The sequence below is a fragment of the Danio rerio genome, chromosome 23, assembly GCF_052040795.2.
Source record: "Danio rerio strain M-AB ecotype USA chromosome 23, GRCz13ab, whole genome shotgun sequence".
Taxonomy (NCBI): Eukaryota; Metazoa; Chordata; class Actinopteri; order Cypriniformes; family Danionidae; genus Danio; species Danio rerio.
Window position 1 is genome coordinate 23,564,592 of NC_141043.1, and position 17,051 is coordinate 23,581,642.

Below are 17,051 nucleotides of genomic sequence, written 5' to 3' on the forward strand. Positions count from 1 at the left end.
GGGTTTAGAGTGCCCAAATGACACCCCAAACTAGTAGAACACACATAGGGTGAGTGTGCTACATCCACCACCAGGAGGGGAATAACTCCAGGGCTCAGGGGTGGGGGAATCACCATGGCTTCAGAGTCTGCAACCCCAGCTCTTGACATGCAGAAGTAGTCCCGGTGAGTTGCGCAGGAGCGCGGTACAGCGCCACCACCCGAACTCATGCTGCTCCAACGCTGGAGGTACTGAGGCACTGTATACATCCGACTCTCTGCGGGGGTAGATACCAGATGCAGAATTGACGCATACGCTTCTATCCAATCAACTTACAGCCGATAGCGCCCCCTATGGCCTCATAGCATGTAACTGCACCCAGGGGCTGTTTACACCAATTTCAGGAGCATTTAATAAAACGCTATATGCGTGCACACACACACTTGTGCACTTCAGGTAAGCTTATATAGGGTGAATATTAGACTGGTCGTCGTCGGAGTCCTCTTACCACACAATCCCACACCCAACGCATCTCGGTCGGCACAATGCTTTTTTATGCTAATCAAACACACATGTCACTTCCGCCCTTTTTCACACGCCATTTTGGATAGCATAGGTGCTGGACCGGGTCGTATTGTTTAAGTGGATGGCAGATTGCGTTAATTGCAGTCAATTACATCGTCATCGCGCGTCTTGTAGACTGTGCATCATCGCAAACGCAGCGCGCGCTCGGCTGTTCGCGCTCTTAATCCCACCAGGACAGCCGTAGACCCGCACAGGCACTGTTTAGATGAGTTGCAGCGGCTCTTTCCCGGCAGACAGGCAGCTCTGGGTCGGCCCGTAACAGGAGTCGAGCTCCCTCTTTCGGCGTGGTGTGTTCGCCCGTAAAGCGGAGGACTGGTGGCTCGGTTCGGGAGGCGGGAAAGCGACATTACGGGCTGCGGTTTGCGGGAGCGCGGGACAGGTAAACTCTCTCACCGTTGTGTGTTTAGGCAATGATATGAAATGAGTATTAACTAGGACTCCTCAAACTTATAAATCTATGGTAAATGTTGCTGTTTGTTTGTCGTGCAGTTGTAAATTATGCATAAAGTTGTTATTAGGGTGTTTTTACCGCTGTAACTGTAACCGAGGGATGGTCGTCAGCTGAGGGGCTTTATGATACATACAGACCTCAAATCAGACCACTCGTACTCCAGCCCACTTAAATCTCGGTTTTGCTGTGACAGTTAGGCTAACTCGTAACGAATGCGACGAATAATTTGTTAAAGGGCAGTTATAAAGCTTGAAACGCAATATGTCATCGTTTGGTCGTCTTCATGTGCTTATAATCCTCAAAATGTTCTTGTGTGGTAAATGTTGCATGCTAGTCATAACCTTAGCCTCGGTCTCCCATTCACTCAGAAATAGAAAATAGATGTGCAAAAGGTGACTGATACTGTCATTGTACCTGTTATTTCCTTTTGTCTGGTTTGGAACAGCATAGTGACGACTAAATTATTTGTTGGTGTTACTTTTGGTTGAACTGTCTCTTTAATTAAAGAATAGACGAACTTCAGTTTGCGCGTACTCGATTTGATCGTGTTTGACATGTCAACAAACACTTCCAACGTGTGACTGTTATTTGGCCTCTAATTGGTCAGTTGTTCTCATCGTCATATTGTTGTCATATTCCCATACCAGCATACTTGAATGTGTCTATGCAATTCATAAGGAATATTGGTTTATGGACGGCAGTTTTGATCTGTATTGTACTCTCTGTACTCTCTGGATAGTATTTCAATGTAATGTAATATAGACCTCATCTGTATACTTACTTTTTTCTGGTTGCAATTTAAGATAGATAGATAGATAGATAGATAGATAGATAGATAGATAGATAGATAGATATGCATGTATGTATCTACACTTCACTATTTACCATTCTAAGTATTTCAAGTATATATGTCATTCAGCAAAATGCAATGCTACATATGACATTTAGACAGCATGTATTATGAAGTTTTTCTATTCTAGTTTTTGGTCTCTAATGAACAAAATGCTGAATGTATTTGACAACACTATGTGTTTCTCCTTTGCCAGAGCTCATGTTTTGGTATTTAGATGACCACGAGAGTCAGTTAAATAGCGTATTATGATATTATGATATCATGATATTATTTAAATTTTCTCTTCACTTATTTTGCTCCTGTCCATCCATATGCATATAGCCCAAGTCATCTGTATGCTAGAGGATGATCAAGTAACCTCCACCCAGAGCAGACACTGCAGATATGGCTCTTCACGCACTGGCCTCTGCTGCTGCCTCAACAGGAGGCGCCATTCCAGGGCTGTAATGCAGAAGCCTGCACAAAAAAAGGAGAGCGGAAAAAGGGCAGGCAGAACAGGGAGAGGCTTATATAACATGGAGGAAGAGCTGTTCTCTAGCGCCATCTAGAAAGGATGGGAGAAAGTCAGTGAGGAGATGAGGAACGCCTAACCAAAGAGAGAGAAAGCCCCCATTCAGTGCCAAAGTGAAACTGGTGCTCTTTATTCAGGAAAAGTGCACTGTGTGAGGCTTGTCATTTATGAGGCCCTGAGCTAATGCAAGCTTTCCATGTAGACGGGTCATATAGGTACATGACCTTTGACCTTGTTCCTGGGATTGGACTCATTCAGTTGCTTATGTTTATTTCTATATGATATTCGCGAGAGCATAGATCAAGAGTGTGCTGATGCTGTAGAATATTGGCCAACGATTCGCTGGATGCTTTTATAATTTTTAGTTCTGTAATTGAGTTTTGACAAAGTGCCACCCTTAACTAGGAGAACATAAATCTGAGGAATTGGTAGTTGGTGCTTGGAATGATTTAGCTTCATTATACCCGATCATAAAAACTTAAGGTTTAAAATTAATATATATAATTGTTTGCTTGGTGAAGATGCGCCAAATTATGAGCATAAGTGCACCTACCTCCTAGTAATTGTTAAGCATAACATTCTATTAATAAAAATGTGACTGTTTCTATAAAAATATCAATCGATACAACTGTATTCAACATTTATGGTATTAATAAGAAATGTTTTGTGTGCACCAAATCAGCATGGGACATCTAATGCCCCATTCACACGGGGCTTCAGCATCAACGATTGACTGAAGGCGAGTCTAAAGTTGGGTCGTCATAGCAGCATCAGCCAATGAAATTCAGTCAGCAATAGGCCACTGTCTAGCTGGTGTATTTGCATACAGCGATCTGATTGGCTGACGCTTCCGTCAGCGCTTGAAAAGTTTAGCTAGTCTCAATCCACAACCGATGGATCCACAATCCAGTTAGACAACGCCTGACGTTACCTATTTAAAGTGAATGGGAAGCGTTGACGCTCCGTGTGAATGGGGCGTAAAGGTCCATGTGACATTGAGGACTTTGGTTGCTGCAGATATTCCACAATTAAATTTTAGAATAAAAAAATTATTAAAAACTTAATTAAAATATGTGAAAACAAAGAGTGTTAAATGTCTATTAATCAAATGTCTATCAAATGTCGCAACCGTTTACAGGCGTTTCTTATGTTGGCAGTGCTAAAACTTATAACCAATCACAGATGTTTCTTTGGAGCTTATGAACACAATAGAAAGGATGTAGCAATTCACCATGAGCCAGTTGAAAATGATTTAAAAATGTGATGATTGAAATTGGTAGAAATGTTGAATGAATCGCGATACACGTTTTAAACAGAGGGGGTGCTGTGTTTACAGGCGCAAACTCGTTTTACCTTAGCAAGAGGTGGAGCGGCAGAGTAAATGACCGCGTTGAAGTGTGCCAGACAAAACACAAATTGTGTGCAAATACTGTAAAAAGACATTTACTCACAACAACGAATATGATGCACATAAACCATCAGCACAGTGAAAAACTACTGTCACAGACATCTATATGCAAAAAAAAAGTATTAATAACCCAAACCACGAGGACCAGTGCTGCGGAGATCATACAGTGAATCAGCGTTTTCATAGCGAGAGTGTGAAGATGTTTTTTAGACTGAAAGAGAAAATTGTTGTGTTACAAAACCAGGTATTAGATTAGTTTTATTCTCTTCTTTTCAAATTAGTTTATGCATATTTTAATATTTTGCTTATTGAATATTTAAAAATGTTCAAGATTATCTCTTCTTAAGTGTATTAAATTGATACTTAATATATTGATACTAATTAATTATATATGTAATATTAATTATTCTTCATAATCATGTTCAACTCCTCTCTATCTACTATACAATTAGTAATTTTATAATCGGTATTTTATGCCAGTGGCCAGTCTCCTGGAGCAGAGGGCCTATTGACCACCTCTCTACACACTGCTCTCTGGTATAGGAAAGGCTTTCCTCTCCACACCAGCCATCTCAGTCCCCAGTAAAAAAAAAAAAAATTCAGCAGTGGACATTGTAAATGTGCAAAGTAAACAGATATATTGTTTTTTTTTTTAACAGGTAAAATCCCGGCACAGTCACAGTCTTAATGATTATATTAATTTAATTAGTCTTCTTTAGTTTTTTTAAATAAAAGGACTCTACCCTAAATTTGTTTCAAATAATTTTGTAAAAACATGGTGATTAAATTGCATTGTGAGATTAGTATCATGAATCTTATAAAATCATGAGTCGTGTGAATTGTTACATCCAGCTTATCAGATGTTTAGATTAGTCACTGCTGAGATCCTGAGTTTTTATTGATTTGTACATTAACGGGGTACATTAATGTGGACATCAGTAATCAGATTTGTTTACCTTATTCTGAAAAAGAAATGTTATAATTGAAGGCATTCTTTACAGTCATGAAGAATGTTTTACACGTTATACTTAGATTAATGTCACATTTTTTCTTATATTACATCAAAGTTACACATGCAAACAGATAACAGCAGATACAAATTCTTGCTCAAAAGCCATGGCCTTTTTTTCACCATCAAACTGTTGTTGACTATGATCCTCTCTGTGTAAGTTTCAGTTTCAGCAGAGTGCTGAAACAGTGCAATATACTCCTTATTGTTATATATTTTTGGAGCTCAGTGACTATAACATGAGTTTTTGCAATATTTTACTTCATTCACCTACATGTTTTGTTTGTGCAGCTTGACTATGTTCTGCAATTTTTATCACAGTATATTATAAATATTGCCATTAAATAAACAATCATTTCTGGTAGGTAAATATGCCCCTGTAAAATAATCTGGGGCAAACTGCCCCTTTATGAGGTTGAGTGCATAATAGGGAAAAATTACACCAAACTTGTGAATTCCAGTGTTTAAATTCATTAGTTATAGGTTTTTTAATGTGAATGCATTTGATTCCTTTTTAGTAAAGCAGTATTGAATCATTTTATTATTATTAGTCATGTAGACCACCACATATACATCAGACAGAGGTTGATTTTTATAATTGCAATGTCTTTCCTTATTTTCATCAGCATTCACATTTGTATAAGTATCTTTGATTATAATTACATGCCACTATACAAAGGTTGCAAATTAGTTTCCTTTTGTGAAATAATTTATCAGAATTTATTATTCATGAATTTGGTGATATCAATGATACGAAGCTTGTGCTTATGATTTAAATTAAGGTGCATGGTACAGAGAGCTATATCGATATATCAGTTATTATATAATTTTTTTAATTTCTTTATTTAACAATACACAATGTCCATAACTCATTCATGACAGTAATGATCTGATTAATTTATTTTCAGGTAGAAGAATGTTTCAACTCCCAGTGAACAACCTCAGCAGTCTAAGAAAAGCTAGGAAAAATGTGAAAAAGGTGCTGGGTGACATTGGCTTGGATTTTTGCAAGGAACATGTTGATGTGAGTAGATATTACACTTATTACATATATTTTTTAATGTCTGCATATGTTAGAGGAACATGCTCAACATAATGGAGAATCTGAGTCACTCAGTCAGATGATTTAGAGTTTCCATGTTACATTTAGTGTCAGAGTGGTACTATTGCTCTGTTGTTGTGAAGTTTGCATTTTGCTGTGCTATTTTTATGATTTTACTATTAATCTTTCAATCTTGAATTTCTCAAAGTATGCTTTCTGCAAGAACAAATGCACATGTTCAGGTTAAGGTTAAAAAGGAGATTTAAGTAATCAGAAGTAACAGAAGTAAAGATGCCTTCCTTTAAAAAAATCTATTTGTTTTTGTTGTGTGATATAATTGTTTAATTTTATTTATTTTTATTTTATTTTATTACACATTTTGGCTATTGTGTTTTCTAAGACCATGCTATGACTATCTACAGTTGATTGTTGATCAAATTAATTAAATAAAAAAATGTATTTAATGTATGTGGAACTTTGACTATTAGTGAATGGTTCCTCCAGAAGCATGCCATCCTGTCCTATTACTCTTCACCTATTACTCTTTACTTGATTTGCAGTGTTTTCCTCCACACACCTATATCTTTCTATACTTAAGAATGTGCCATTTTAAATGGCCCTAATATCATTTTATATTGTGAAACCTTGCACAGTCCTTTTTACTCTGTACTTCTCATTTTTTTTTCTTTTCAGGACTACAAGGATTTTGTTCCCAATGAGTTCTACCTTAAGAACACCACATGGGATGATGTCTGCATGTGGGATCCCTCTATGACCAAATCACAAGTAAGTAGTATATTGTACTGTAATAGGAATGAGAGTATTTTTACAATCTTTTGTGTCTGATTTTAATAACTTAATCTTCCTTTCTCATTTGTCTTTTTCTTTTTTAAGGATTACCGTTCAAAGCCGTTCTGTTGCTCAGGATGTACATTCTCCTCCAAGTTTTTCTCAGCCTACAAAAGTCACTTTCGCAATGTGCACAGCGAGGACTTCGAAAACCGTATTCTCCTGAACTGCCCCTATTGCACCTATAATGGGAACAAAAAGACTTTGGAGACACACATCAGGTTGTTTCATATGCCCAATGTTGTGCGTCAGAATACTGGAGGACTTCATGGGGCAGGGGTTGGTTTGAAAGATGGTGCTCGTCTGGAAAAGACACGTGATAATATAGAACAAGCAGTGTACTACTGCAAGAAATGCACTTACAGGGACCCACTGTATAATGTGGTACGAAAGCATATCTACCGGGAACATTTCCAACATGTTGCGGCACCATACTTGGTGAGGCCTGGCGAGAAGACAACAACACCAAATGGGACAACGGCAGGTTCTGGTACAGGGAGCACTACTGATGGTGGTGTTGCCAACAGTATGAGCACAGCCATCCACTGTAAACGGTGCCTCTTTGTTCCACGTACCTATGAAGCCCTTGTCCAACATGTCATTGAGGATCATGAGCGCATTGGTTATCAAGTAACTGCCATGATTGGACACACTAATGTAGTGGTACCTCGGGCCAAGCCTGTTATTATGGTCTCACCAAAATCTCAGAGCGAGAAAACAGTTGTTGGTGTAATGCCAAAGAGCACAGTAGTGACTGGGGTAAGGCCTTTATCCACTCAGCAGTTAAGTCGAATTGTCATTCCTAAAGGGAGTTTGAACTCTAGTGGGCTCCTGTCAGGGGTTCACCTAAAACAGGGGGTATTTGGTTTGAAACCAGGGGCTACACAGTCCTTGTCGATTGGAGGACAACAAGTGCAACTCTCAATCCCTCAACAGTCTCAAACAAGCAAACCACAGCTCTCTGCTAGTCTCCGCAGCGCAGTTTCTGCATCTGCATCAACGTCCATACTAAAAATTCCACAATTGAACTCTCGAGTTCAGGCAGCAGCTACTACTGTGTCAGCCGTTACCTCCAAGAAGGGCAATTCTGTCATTGGCACATCTTACACTCAGAAATGGAAGATCTGCACTATCTGCAATGAACTCTTTCCAGAAAATGTGTACAGTTCACATTTTGAAAAAGAGCACAAAGCAGAAAAGGTTCCAGCAGTGGCCAATTACATTATGAAAATTCACAACTTTACCAGTAAATGCTTATACTGCAACCGTTACCTACCTAGTGACACACTTCTGAACCACATGTTGATACATGGCCTATCTTGCCCACACTGCAGGGCCACATTCAATGATGTGGAAAAAATGGTGACGCACATGCGAGGGGTGCATCCCAATGAATCTGTAGGGCCACGGACAGACTCCCCACTTACTTTTGACCTTACACTTCAGCAGGGAAATCCCAAGAATGTCCAGCTGATTGTCACCACATATAACATGCGGGATGCCCCAGAAGAATCTGTAGCATTCCATGCCCAAAATAATGCTTTACCACCATCATTGCAGGGGAATAAACAGGTAACGCCAACAGTCCCAAAGATACCCTCAGATGCCTCAGGCGCCATGCCTGTTAAGGCTACGCCGCAAGCAGCTGTACCTTATAAGAAGGATATAGGAAAAACACTTTGTCCTTTATGCTTCTCGATTCTTAAGGGACCTATTTCAGATTCTCTTGCTCACCATTTGCGTGACCGCCATCAAGTTATTCAAACGGTTCACCCTGTGGAGAAGAAGTTGACCTACAAGTGCATCCATTGCCTTGGCGTCTACACTAGTAACATGACGGCTTCCACAATTACTTTGCATCTAGTGCACTGTCGTGGTGTCAGCAAAACTCAAAACGGCCGCCCTGCTCCCTCTGCAAGAGTTGTACAGGCTCAGGGGGCTGGTCTCAAACGTGCAGGTTTAGCAAACTTTGACCAAACTGAACCAAAGAGAAAAAAACCTGATGATCAGACCGGGCAGAGCCCATCACCTTCAACTGAGAAACACGAGGAGCCAGTAGTCTTTGCCTTGGATCCGAAGGGCTATGAGAATGAGTCCTACGAGACCCGAAAAGCTTTCCTCACTCAGTACTTCAACAAGCAGCCTTATCCCACTCGCCGGGAGGTGGAGAAACTTGCGTCCAGCCTCTGGCTTTGGAAGTCTGACATTGCGAGCCACTTCTCAAATCGGAGGAGAAGATGTTTGCTGAATTGCGAAACTTTAAACACTCGGGTCCTGATGGGATTTAAAATGGAAGACGTTTTAAACTTGGATCATCCCTTGAACTTTGACTCAAAATGCTATTTCCAGAATCATAAAGATGATCATAAAAGACGAACTACTCGATTTCGCATAGGTCGATCTGCCAATGCTATTCTCTTACGACAAAAAGCTACAACCAATGGTGACCTGCAGCAGAAGCATGAAATGCTACCAAGGGTTTCCAGCAAAGCTTTGCTCTACTCAAATGGTCAAAATGCTATCATAGGCAGCAACTGCTTTGATTCAGTAAAAAGCACCTTAAAATCTGGAGCGCTTGTCAATTCTGAACCAATTTCTGTAGACTCAGACAGTGATAATGAGGGGAATGTGCAGGATGCTAGTCTAATGGCTCTTTCGCTTAGCCATGAGGAACCAGTGACAAATGATAAAGTTGAAGGGAGTGACTCTGATGTCAGGGAGAATGCCCACAGCGAAAACGGTTACGGGTCAACAGACTTGTTAAATGAAACAAGCCAGCAAGATGACGAATGCCAGTCAGGTATCACAAACAAGCTTGAACAATCAGAGACTCAGTTAACCGAGCAACAGGTCTGATTTCTGCACAGGGTTAATAAAGTGCACACGTATCCTTTTGCGTTACATTTGTCGTACACCAACAGTGCTGCCTCATTGAACTTCTGGACCTTGGTTACAGATGGTAGCTATAAGGATCTGCTTTTATCTCTACTCCGAAAGCCATTTGAGAGAGGCAAAAAGGTCATATTTTACACTTTGAAATATGAAGATGAACGCAAATTTTGTTTATGAATTTGGGAGCAACTTTTTCTCTGGATCGAAAAAGAAAACGCTCAACATTTAACAAAGAAATACATGATTTGCCTTCAGTTTGTTTCTTTAACAATCAGAAACATTTCTTCATGTCTGTTTAGCCCCTATTGTGGCAAAAGGAGGGTATATTAGAACCAACTTGTGTTCTTGAATTTCATGTTATCACATAGTATTGGTAGTGTATATTTGTACAGTCTTTTAGATATGTCTAAGGAGATGTGTAGGTGTACTCACTGATTAAAACAAAAATGAATTTGCTATACTTTCCGTGCTCACGCTTAATGCTCCTATGTTCAACATTGGTTCACATAGACAATGGATGTGGCTTCGGTGGCTGTTTCTCCTGTTTACTTTTATTAACAAAACTATAGCATTTTGATAAAAAATATACTGAACTTCAAACAATGCAAAATAGAAGAACATTCTGCTTTTATTTTGCCTGTTTATAATTTAAGGCAACTTTTGTTTTGTTAAATAATTATATGATTATATATATTTGCCATCCCGTAACTTGTGTTTTGCATCCAGAGCAGCTTTCCATACATCCACATCTGCCCTAACGTAAGAGAATAAGGCAGTTTAATTGACCTCTGTAGCGTTGTGCTAAGTAGACCTGCCTGTGTTTGGTTCAGCCTCAGCTGTTACATGACTTTTTGTTTTTCTAGCTGGACTTCTGTTGTGACCCGGGGTCCAGATCGAGCATCTCTGTTAAGTCTAGCTTTCTGTATGTTTAAATTTGTGACCTCCAGTTTTGTTGTCTGTGGTTTTTGTTTAGTTTGTCCTTATTTTCTATTTTTCTTTGTCACTGCAAGCATTTCTGAACAATAAAGTGCTGTTTTGTCCTTCTCACAATGCTTTTAACCCTGGTCAGTCTGTTATCTTTGTCTTTTTTTTGACTTTCCTAAGACCTGCTGCTTGGTCTGCTGTAAACTTTATTTCAAGGAGGATTGGTGTTGTGAACATTATTTGCATTTTTATTATTTGCTGATTATTTATAATTTTAATGATGTGTTGTCTTCTAAACTGGTAAGGGAGTTGTCAATTTTAAAACTAAAAACACAATATTGGAGATGAAACTGCTGACTGTATTCATTCACATTCTGGTATAGGCTTTGCTTTTTACTTAAGTCAACACAAAACACATTTCTAAGATAAATATATATTTACATTGTTCTTATTAAGAATGTGTCTTGATAAGTTAATGGAGAAGAGCGAACAAAAAGATTTTAGATGCTAAAAACACCTGATGCCGTCCTCAGTGTTTACCTGCGTTCACAATGAATCCAAGCTAATTTCAGTTTCTGGTGTTAGATTAACCTTACAGGGACAGTTCACCCAAAAAATTAAAAATCATTTACTCTCATATCCTCCAGTGGTTCCAAACCTTTATGATATTGGTATACATCTAACATATATTAAAACATTTATTCAACAACACGCATTCTTGTGCAAGGACTATTTTAAGACTGTTTCGATCCACTTCAGATATTGACTGCTCTACATTTATATATAAAAATGCTAAAAAGCACTGACGTTCATAAGGGAAAGTATATTATTATAGTCAATGGTTCCAACGTTTTTCAAAATATCTTTTGTGTTCAACAGAATAAACTCAAGTAATTATTGGTGATGGGTAGGCCCACACGGAAGCTGTGCGTGCAGAATTCTGCAGATTTTTAGCCCATCATTAATTCTGCTTATTTACTTGAGTAAATGTGTGTAAATCTATAATTATTCAGTTTTTAAATTACAGTAATATTGACGAATATAAAAATGTTCAACTGTTTTATGTACAATGCAGTTTTAATGTTTTTTGTCTTTTAGTAGAGATATGAGAGACTTGCTTTGTTAACCAAATAAAGTGGATCTAATTGGATTTACATTTTAAACATTAAATAAAAGTTATAAATGTATTTTATTTTATTTCACATATTAAGGTTTTAATATACTTTCAAAATCATTCCGCAGATATCCGCAGATTTTTTTTCCAAAGTTCTCGGCAGAAATAGCAAAAAGCAACCGCAGATTCGGTCTGACGCTAGTGATGGGTTAAACAACCATTTTAATTCTTGTGAACTGTTATTTTAATTCTGCAATCTGATTCACATTCGCTCACATGTATTCTAAACAAAACTTAAGCACACCAGTTATTCACTAATTAAGAACACCATTAAGAAAATTAACCATGGCTGCCGCTGCACTTCAAAGGATTTAAATTAAAACGATGTAAATCAAAATCATACATGTGTAATTCTTAATTTTACACTAAATTTAAAACTAGAGAAAATGCCATTAGTACTATTTAAAGTTATCTAACGAGTGTAAAAAAAAGCGTTTAAAATACTTCATGAGTTATCTTTAAGTACAGTCTAAAATCATAAAAAATTCAACCTCTGAGTTAGTTTTCATCTGGCACCTGGTGGCCATTTCCATCATTATCTGAGCAACCCTCTTCAACTGGCAGTGAGCCTCTCCAGTTTCCACTGACTCTGTAAGATGCGAACCATTGTGAGGTGACTGAAACTCTCTGGCAGCAGGTTATTCAGATGAAGGCCAAAAAACTTGGAGTTAGTCTACTCATCATGACTGTAAATAACATTTTGGAGGGTTTTCAAAATGGAGGTATGATTCTGAAGTGCACTGTCACTGTTTCTACTGCTACACAAGAAGTGTGAGGGAGTGTGAGCAGCATGTGAGCTCCAGTTAGCGGGTGTAGGAGGACTATAGACAGAGAGAAGAGCTGAAAAAAGACAGTCAGACGGGCTGCTGGGCCCTGCTCGTGTCCACATTTCAGCATCAAAATGGGGGAAGGGAGATTGAGAGCCTGTGAAGCAGGAGACCAGTGGAAAATCTGTGGAAGACTCTATAGCGTCCCCTGCAGCCATCGAGGAGCCCTGCTGCTGGAGAAATCCTTACCTGAACTAAACTGAAACACTGTTGCATTTAGAGATGTTCCTTAATGATGACAAGGTGAGATTTATACAGTTGAAGTGAGGATTATTAGCCCCCTTGTTCATTTTTCCCCTATTTCTGTTTAAATATAAAGAGAAGAGAAATGTTTAGAGAAGATTTTTTCAACACATTTCAAATCATAATAGTTCTAATAACTCTAACTTTAATAACTGATTTATTTTATCTTTGCCATGATGACAGTACATAATATTTGACTACATATTTTTCAAGACACTTTTATACAGCTTAAAGTGACATTTAAAGGCTTAACTAGGGTAACTAGGCAGGTTAGGGTAATTAGGCAAGTCATTGTATAACGATCGATTGTTCTATAGCCTGTCAAAAAAAAAAAAAAAACAGCTTAAAGGGGCTAATAATATTGTCCTTAAAATGCTTTTTAAAAATTAAAAACTTCTTTTATTCTAGCCAAAATAAAATAAAACAAATAAGACTTTCTCCAGAAGAAAAAAAATATTATCAGACATACTGTGTAAAATGTCTTGCTCTGTTAAGCATAATTTGAGAAATATAAAAAAAAAGAAAAATTCGAAGGGGGTTAATAATTCTGAGGCGACGCAGTGGCGCAGTAGGTAGTGCTGTCGCCTCACAGCAAGAAGGTCGCTGGGTCGCTGGTCCGAATCTTGGCTCAGTTGGCGTTTCTGTGTGGAGTTTGCATGTTCTCCCTGCGTTCGCGTGGGTTTCCTCTAGGTGCTCCGGTTTCCCGCACAGTATAAAGACATGTGGTACAGGTGAATTGGATAGGCTAAATTGTCCGTAGTGTATGAGGGAGTGTGTGTGTGTGTGTGTGTGTGTGTGTGAGTGAATGTTTCCCAGAGATGGGTTGTGGCTTGAAGGGCATCCGTAAATATGTGCTGGATAAGTTGGCGGTTCATTCCGCTGTGGCGACCCGGATTAATAAAGGAACTAAGCCGATAAGAAAATGAATGAATTATATATTTATTTATTTATTTATTTATTTAATCATTCATTCATTTTCTTTTTGGCTTAGTCCCTTTTTTAATCAAGGTTTGCTACAGCGGAATGAACCGCCAATTTGTTGAGCACATGTTTTATGCAGCAGATGCCCTGCCAACCTTAACCCAACATCAGGAAAAAATAAATAAATATATATATATATATATATATATATATATATATAATGAAGTCAGAACTATTAGCCCCTTTGAAATTTTATTTTTAAAAAAGCAGTTTTAATTTTTTAAACACCATCATTATTAGCCCATTTAAGTTATTTTTATTCTCGATAATCTACAGAACAAATCATCGTTATACAATAAATTGCCTAATTAAGCTAACCTGCCTGGTTAACCGAATTAACCTAGTTAAGCCTTTAAATATCACTTTAAGGTGTATAGAAGTGTTTTGAAAAAGATCTAGTCAAATATTATGTACTGTCATCATGGCAAAGATAAAATAAATCAGTTATTAGAAAAGAGTTAATAAAGCTATGTTTAGAAATGTGTTGAAAAAAATCTTCTCTCTGTTAAACAGAAGAAGAAGAGTACCACAACCTTTGGATTGATGTCACTAAAGTGTCTGGACGGGGTTATATTGAAAATATTGAACAAAAAACTTTAAGTACTCTTCAGACTGATTAATTCCCAAAGTTCCATCTTGTTTCTTTGATCAAATACAGATTTTCAAAGTTGTGGTATTCTTTTTGCATCCCCCTCTATACACAGTTAAAGTCAGAATTAATAGCCCCCCTGAATTATTCGCCCCCTGTTTATTTTTTCCTCAATTTCTGTTTAACAGAGAGAAGATTTTTTCAACACATTTCTAATCATAATAGTTTTAATAACTCATTTCTAATAACTGATTTATTTTATCTTTGCCATGATGAAAGTACAGATTATTTGACTAGATATTTATCAAGACACTTTTATACAGCTTAAAGTGACATTTAGAGGCTTAACTAGGGTGATTAGGTTAACTAGGCAGGTTAGGGTAATTAGGCAAGGTATTGTATAACGATGGTTTGTTCTGTAGACTATCGGAAAAAAGTTAGCTTAAAGGGGCAAATAATTTTGTCCTTAAAATGTTTTGAAAAAAATCAAAAACTGCTTTTATTCTAGCTGAAATAAAACAAATATGACTTTCTCCAGAGTAAAAAATATTATCAGACATAATGTGAAAATTTACTTGCTCTGTTAAACATCATTTGGGAAATATTTAAAAAAGAAGAAAAAAATTCAAAGGGGGGCTAATAATTCTGACTTCAACTGTATAATATATGTGTGTTTATGTGAGCAGAATATGAAACTGACCAGTGTTGTTTTGGTTAGCAAATCTTTTGTCAAATTTTTTTTACCTAATTTTATATGAAAAGTAATATGTTTATGCATTAATGCGTTGTTGCATTGTTTTATTTGTGATTTTAGGCTATTCAGTATGTAACATTTTACACTGAACTAAATGCTTTTTATACAATTTTAATCAAATCTATAATACAGCTTTAATAAAACTATTTAAATTAAAATAAAATAGTATTTATCATTTTGATTACATATTTCATATTCCTTGCTTGTGGCAAATATTTTTTTAAATTAGGATTTTAAGGAAAACAAAATAAAAATAGTGATTTTTTTATAAAATAAATAAAATATAAATATTAGATCAAAAACATAAAAAAATAACTTTTTCCTTGACAAATATTAATTAATTTTTTTTATTATTTAATTTAAAATATGGGCATTACAGTGGCGCAGTGGGTAGCACAATCACCTCACAGCAAGAAGGTCGCTTGTTCGAGTTTTGCAGGTTTTTAAAGGTTTGCATGTTCTCCCCATGTTGGCATGAGTTTCCTCCAAAGACATGAATGAAAAAAATTAAATGAAATGAATGAATGAATTTAAAATATTAAGTAACAGAAACTGAAAAAATAAAAATGAAAAAAGCATAAACCAAAATTACAAAAAAATCTACCTAAATTTGAATTACATTCGCAGGTGCACACAATAATAATATTAATAACAACATTTATAATATATATATATATATATATATATATATATATATATATATATATATATATATATATATATATATATATATATATATATGTATATGTATATATGTATATGTATATGTATATGTATATATATATATATATATATATATATATATATATATATATATATATATATATATATATATATATATATATATATATATATAAAGTAATATTTTGTGTTATTAACACTTTAGCTGTTGTGTTTTTTACAGTTTATTTTCAGCATAACCTAACTAAAAGATTTTATTTCATTTTTTTTATGTATAAATCCTTGACTTCCTTGAGGGTGGAACATAAACACTGACTTTGAAAATTTAGTTTTTTAACTGGGAAAAAAAAGAAGAGTAAAGTCTTCTGGTCATGGTCAGATCACAGCTAATGTAGGACATGAGAGTCACGGACTGGGCCAGAATGTCTGAAGGAGGAGGAGGAATGGCTGTAAAACATTGGCAATGAACCATTAAAAAATACCTTGTAAAGGAAACAGACAGCGTGAGCACTGCTGAATGCAAAGAGCTCTTTTGACTTCTCGAAACATCAAGGACTCTGATGTGCTCAAAGGTTGCTTTTGCTGTTATACAATCCTGTAAAAGCGTCTTCTACTGCTGGAGAAGCTGGAAAAGGATTTGGCTATGAGTGAACATCTGTGTGTCTGTGAGGTAAATGTCTCCGGTGTTATTCATTCTAAAGGGGTTCTGCATTTTGAAATGTATACTTTTTTAGTAATAAATATTTAAAATGTGTTATTGTTACTGATTTATTGTTTATTAATTTAAATAAAGTAAATTTGAAAAACAACTTAATTTTTTTTAAAGTTAACGTAGTTTATATACATTCAGCATTCTCTACAAAGCTATATGTGGTTATTATATAGCTACACACAAATACACAAATAAATAAATGAGGAAAACAATCCATAAATCCCTGCATAAACAAAACAAATAAATATGCAAATAAATAAAAATCACCTTTAGATTTAGTATTTTCATATTAGAACACACACACACACACACACACACACACACATATGTGTTAAAAATGCATGGCATATTTTAACAGTACGTTTAATTTAAATAAATAATTTTTTTGGAAAATTACATTTAAGTAATATTCGCATATTTTATTTTTCGTATATTTTATAAAATTCACACGCATTTAAGGCATAATAAAAAGAATAATACATGCTATGATCCTGTGCATTCAGTTATTTACATTTACATTCTTTCCAAAAATCATGTTTTGTCACTAGATGGCAGTGTAATAAAAAGGGTGTTATGCAAAGGCAGCC

At 36.3% G+C, this 17,051-nt stretch overlaps 1 protein-coding gene across 2 annotated transcripts; it reads left to right on the forward strand.

The window, feature by feature from the left end:
- The first annotated feature begins 340 nt into the window (after nt 1-340).
- On the forward strand, nt 341-10,629 carry adnpb (activity dependent neuroprotector homeobox b). 2 transcript variants are annotated; one of them, XM_087304971.1, is made up of 4 exons: nt 341-435; nt 5,705-5,820; nt 6,532-6,624; nt 6,733-10,626. In XM_087304971.1, the coding sequence occupies exons 1-4, from the start codon at nt 405-407 to the stop codon at nt 9,541-9,543; spliced, it is 3,051 nt and encodes a 1,016-aa protein (XP_087161097.1). In that variant the 5' UTR covers nt 341-404; the 3' UTR covers nt 9,544-10,626.
- Nucleotides 10,630-17,051: the final 6,422 nt, after the last annotated feature.

What these genes read in the sequence shown, in the direction of transcription:
- adnpb (XM_087304971.1), top strand. Translation starts at nt 405, where the DNA reads ATGCGTGCACACACACACTTGTGCACTTCAG. An exon ending in TTTGCAAGGAACATGTTGAT is followed by an intron (nt 5,821 to 6,531) that starts GTGAGTAGATAT and finishes TTTTCTTTTCAG; the next exon opens with GACTACAAGGATTTTGTTCC. An exon ending in CCTCTATGACCAAATCACAA is followed by an intron (nt 6,625 to 6,732) that starts GTAAGTAGTATA and finishes TTCTTTTTTAAG; the next exon opens with GATTACCGTTCAAAGCCGTT.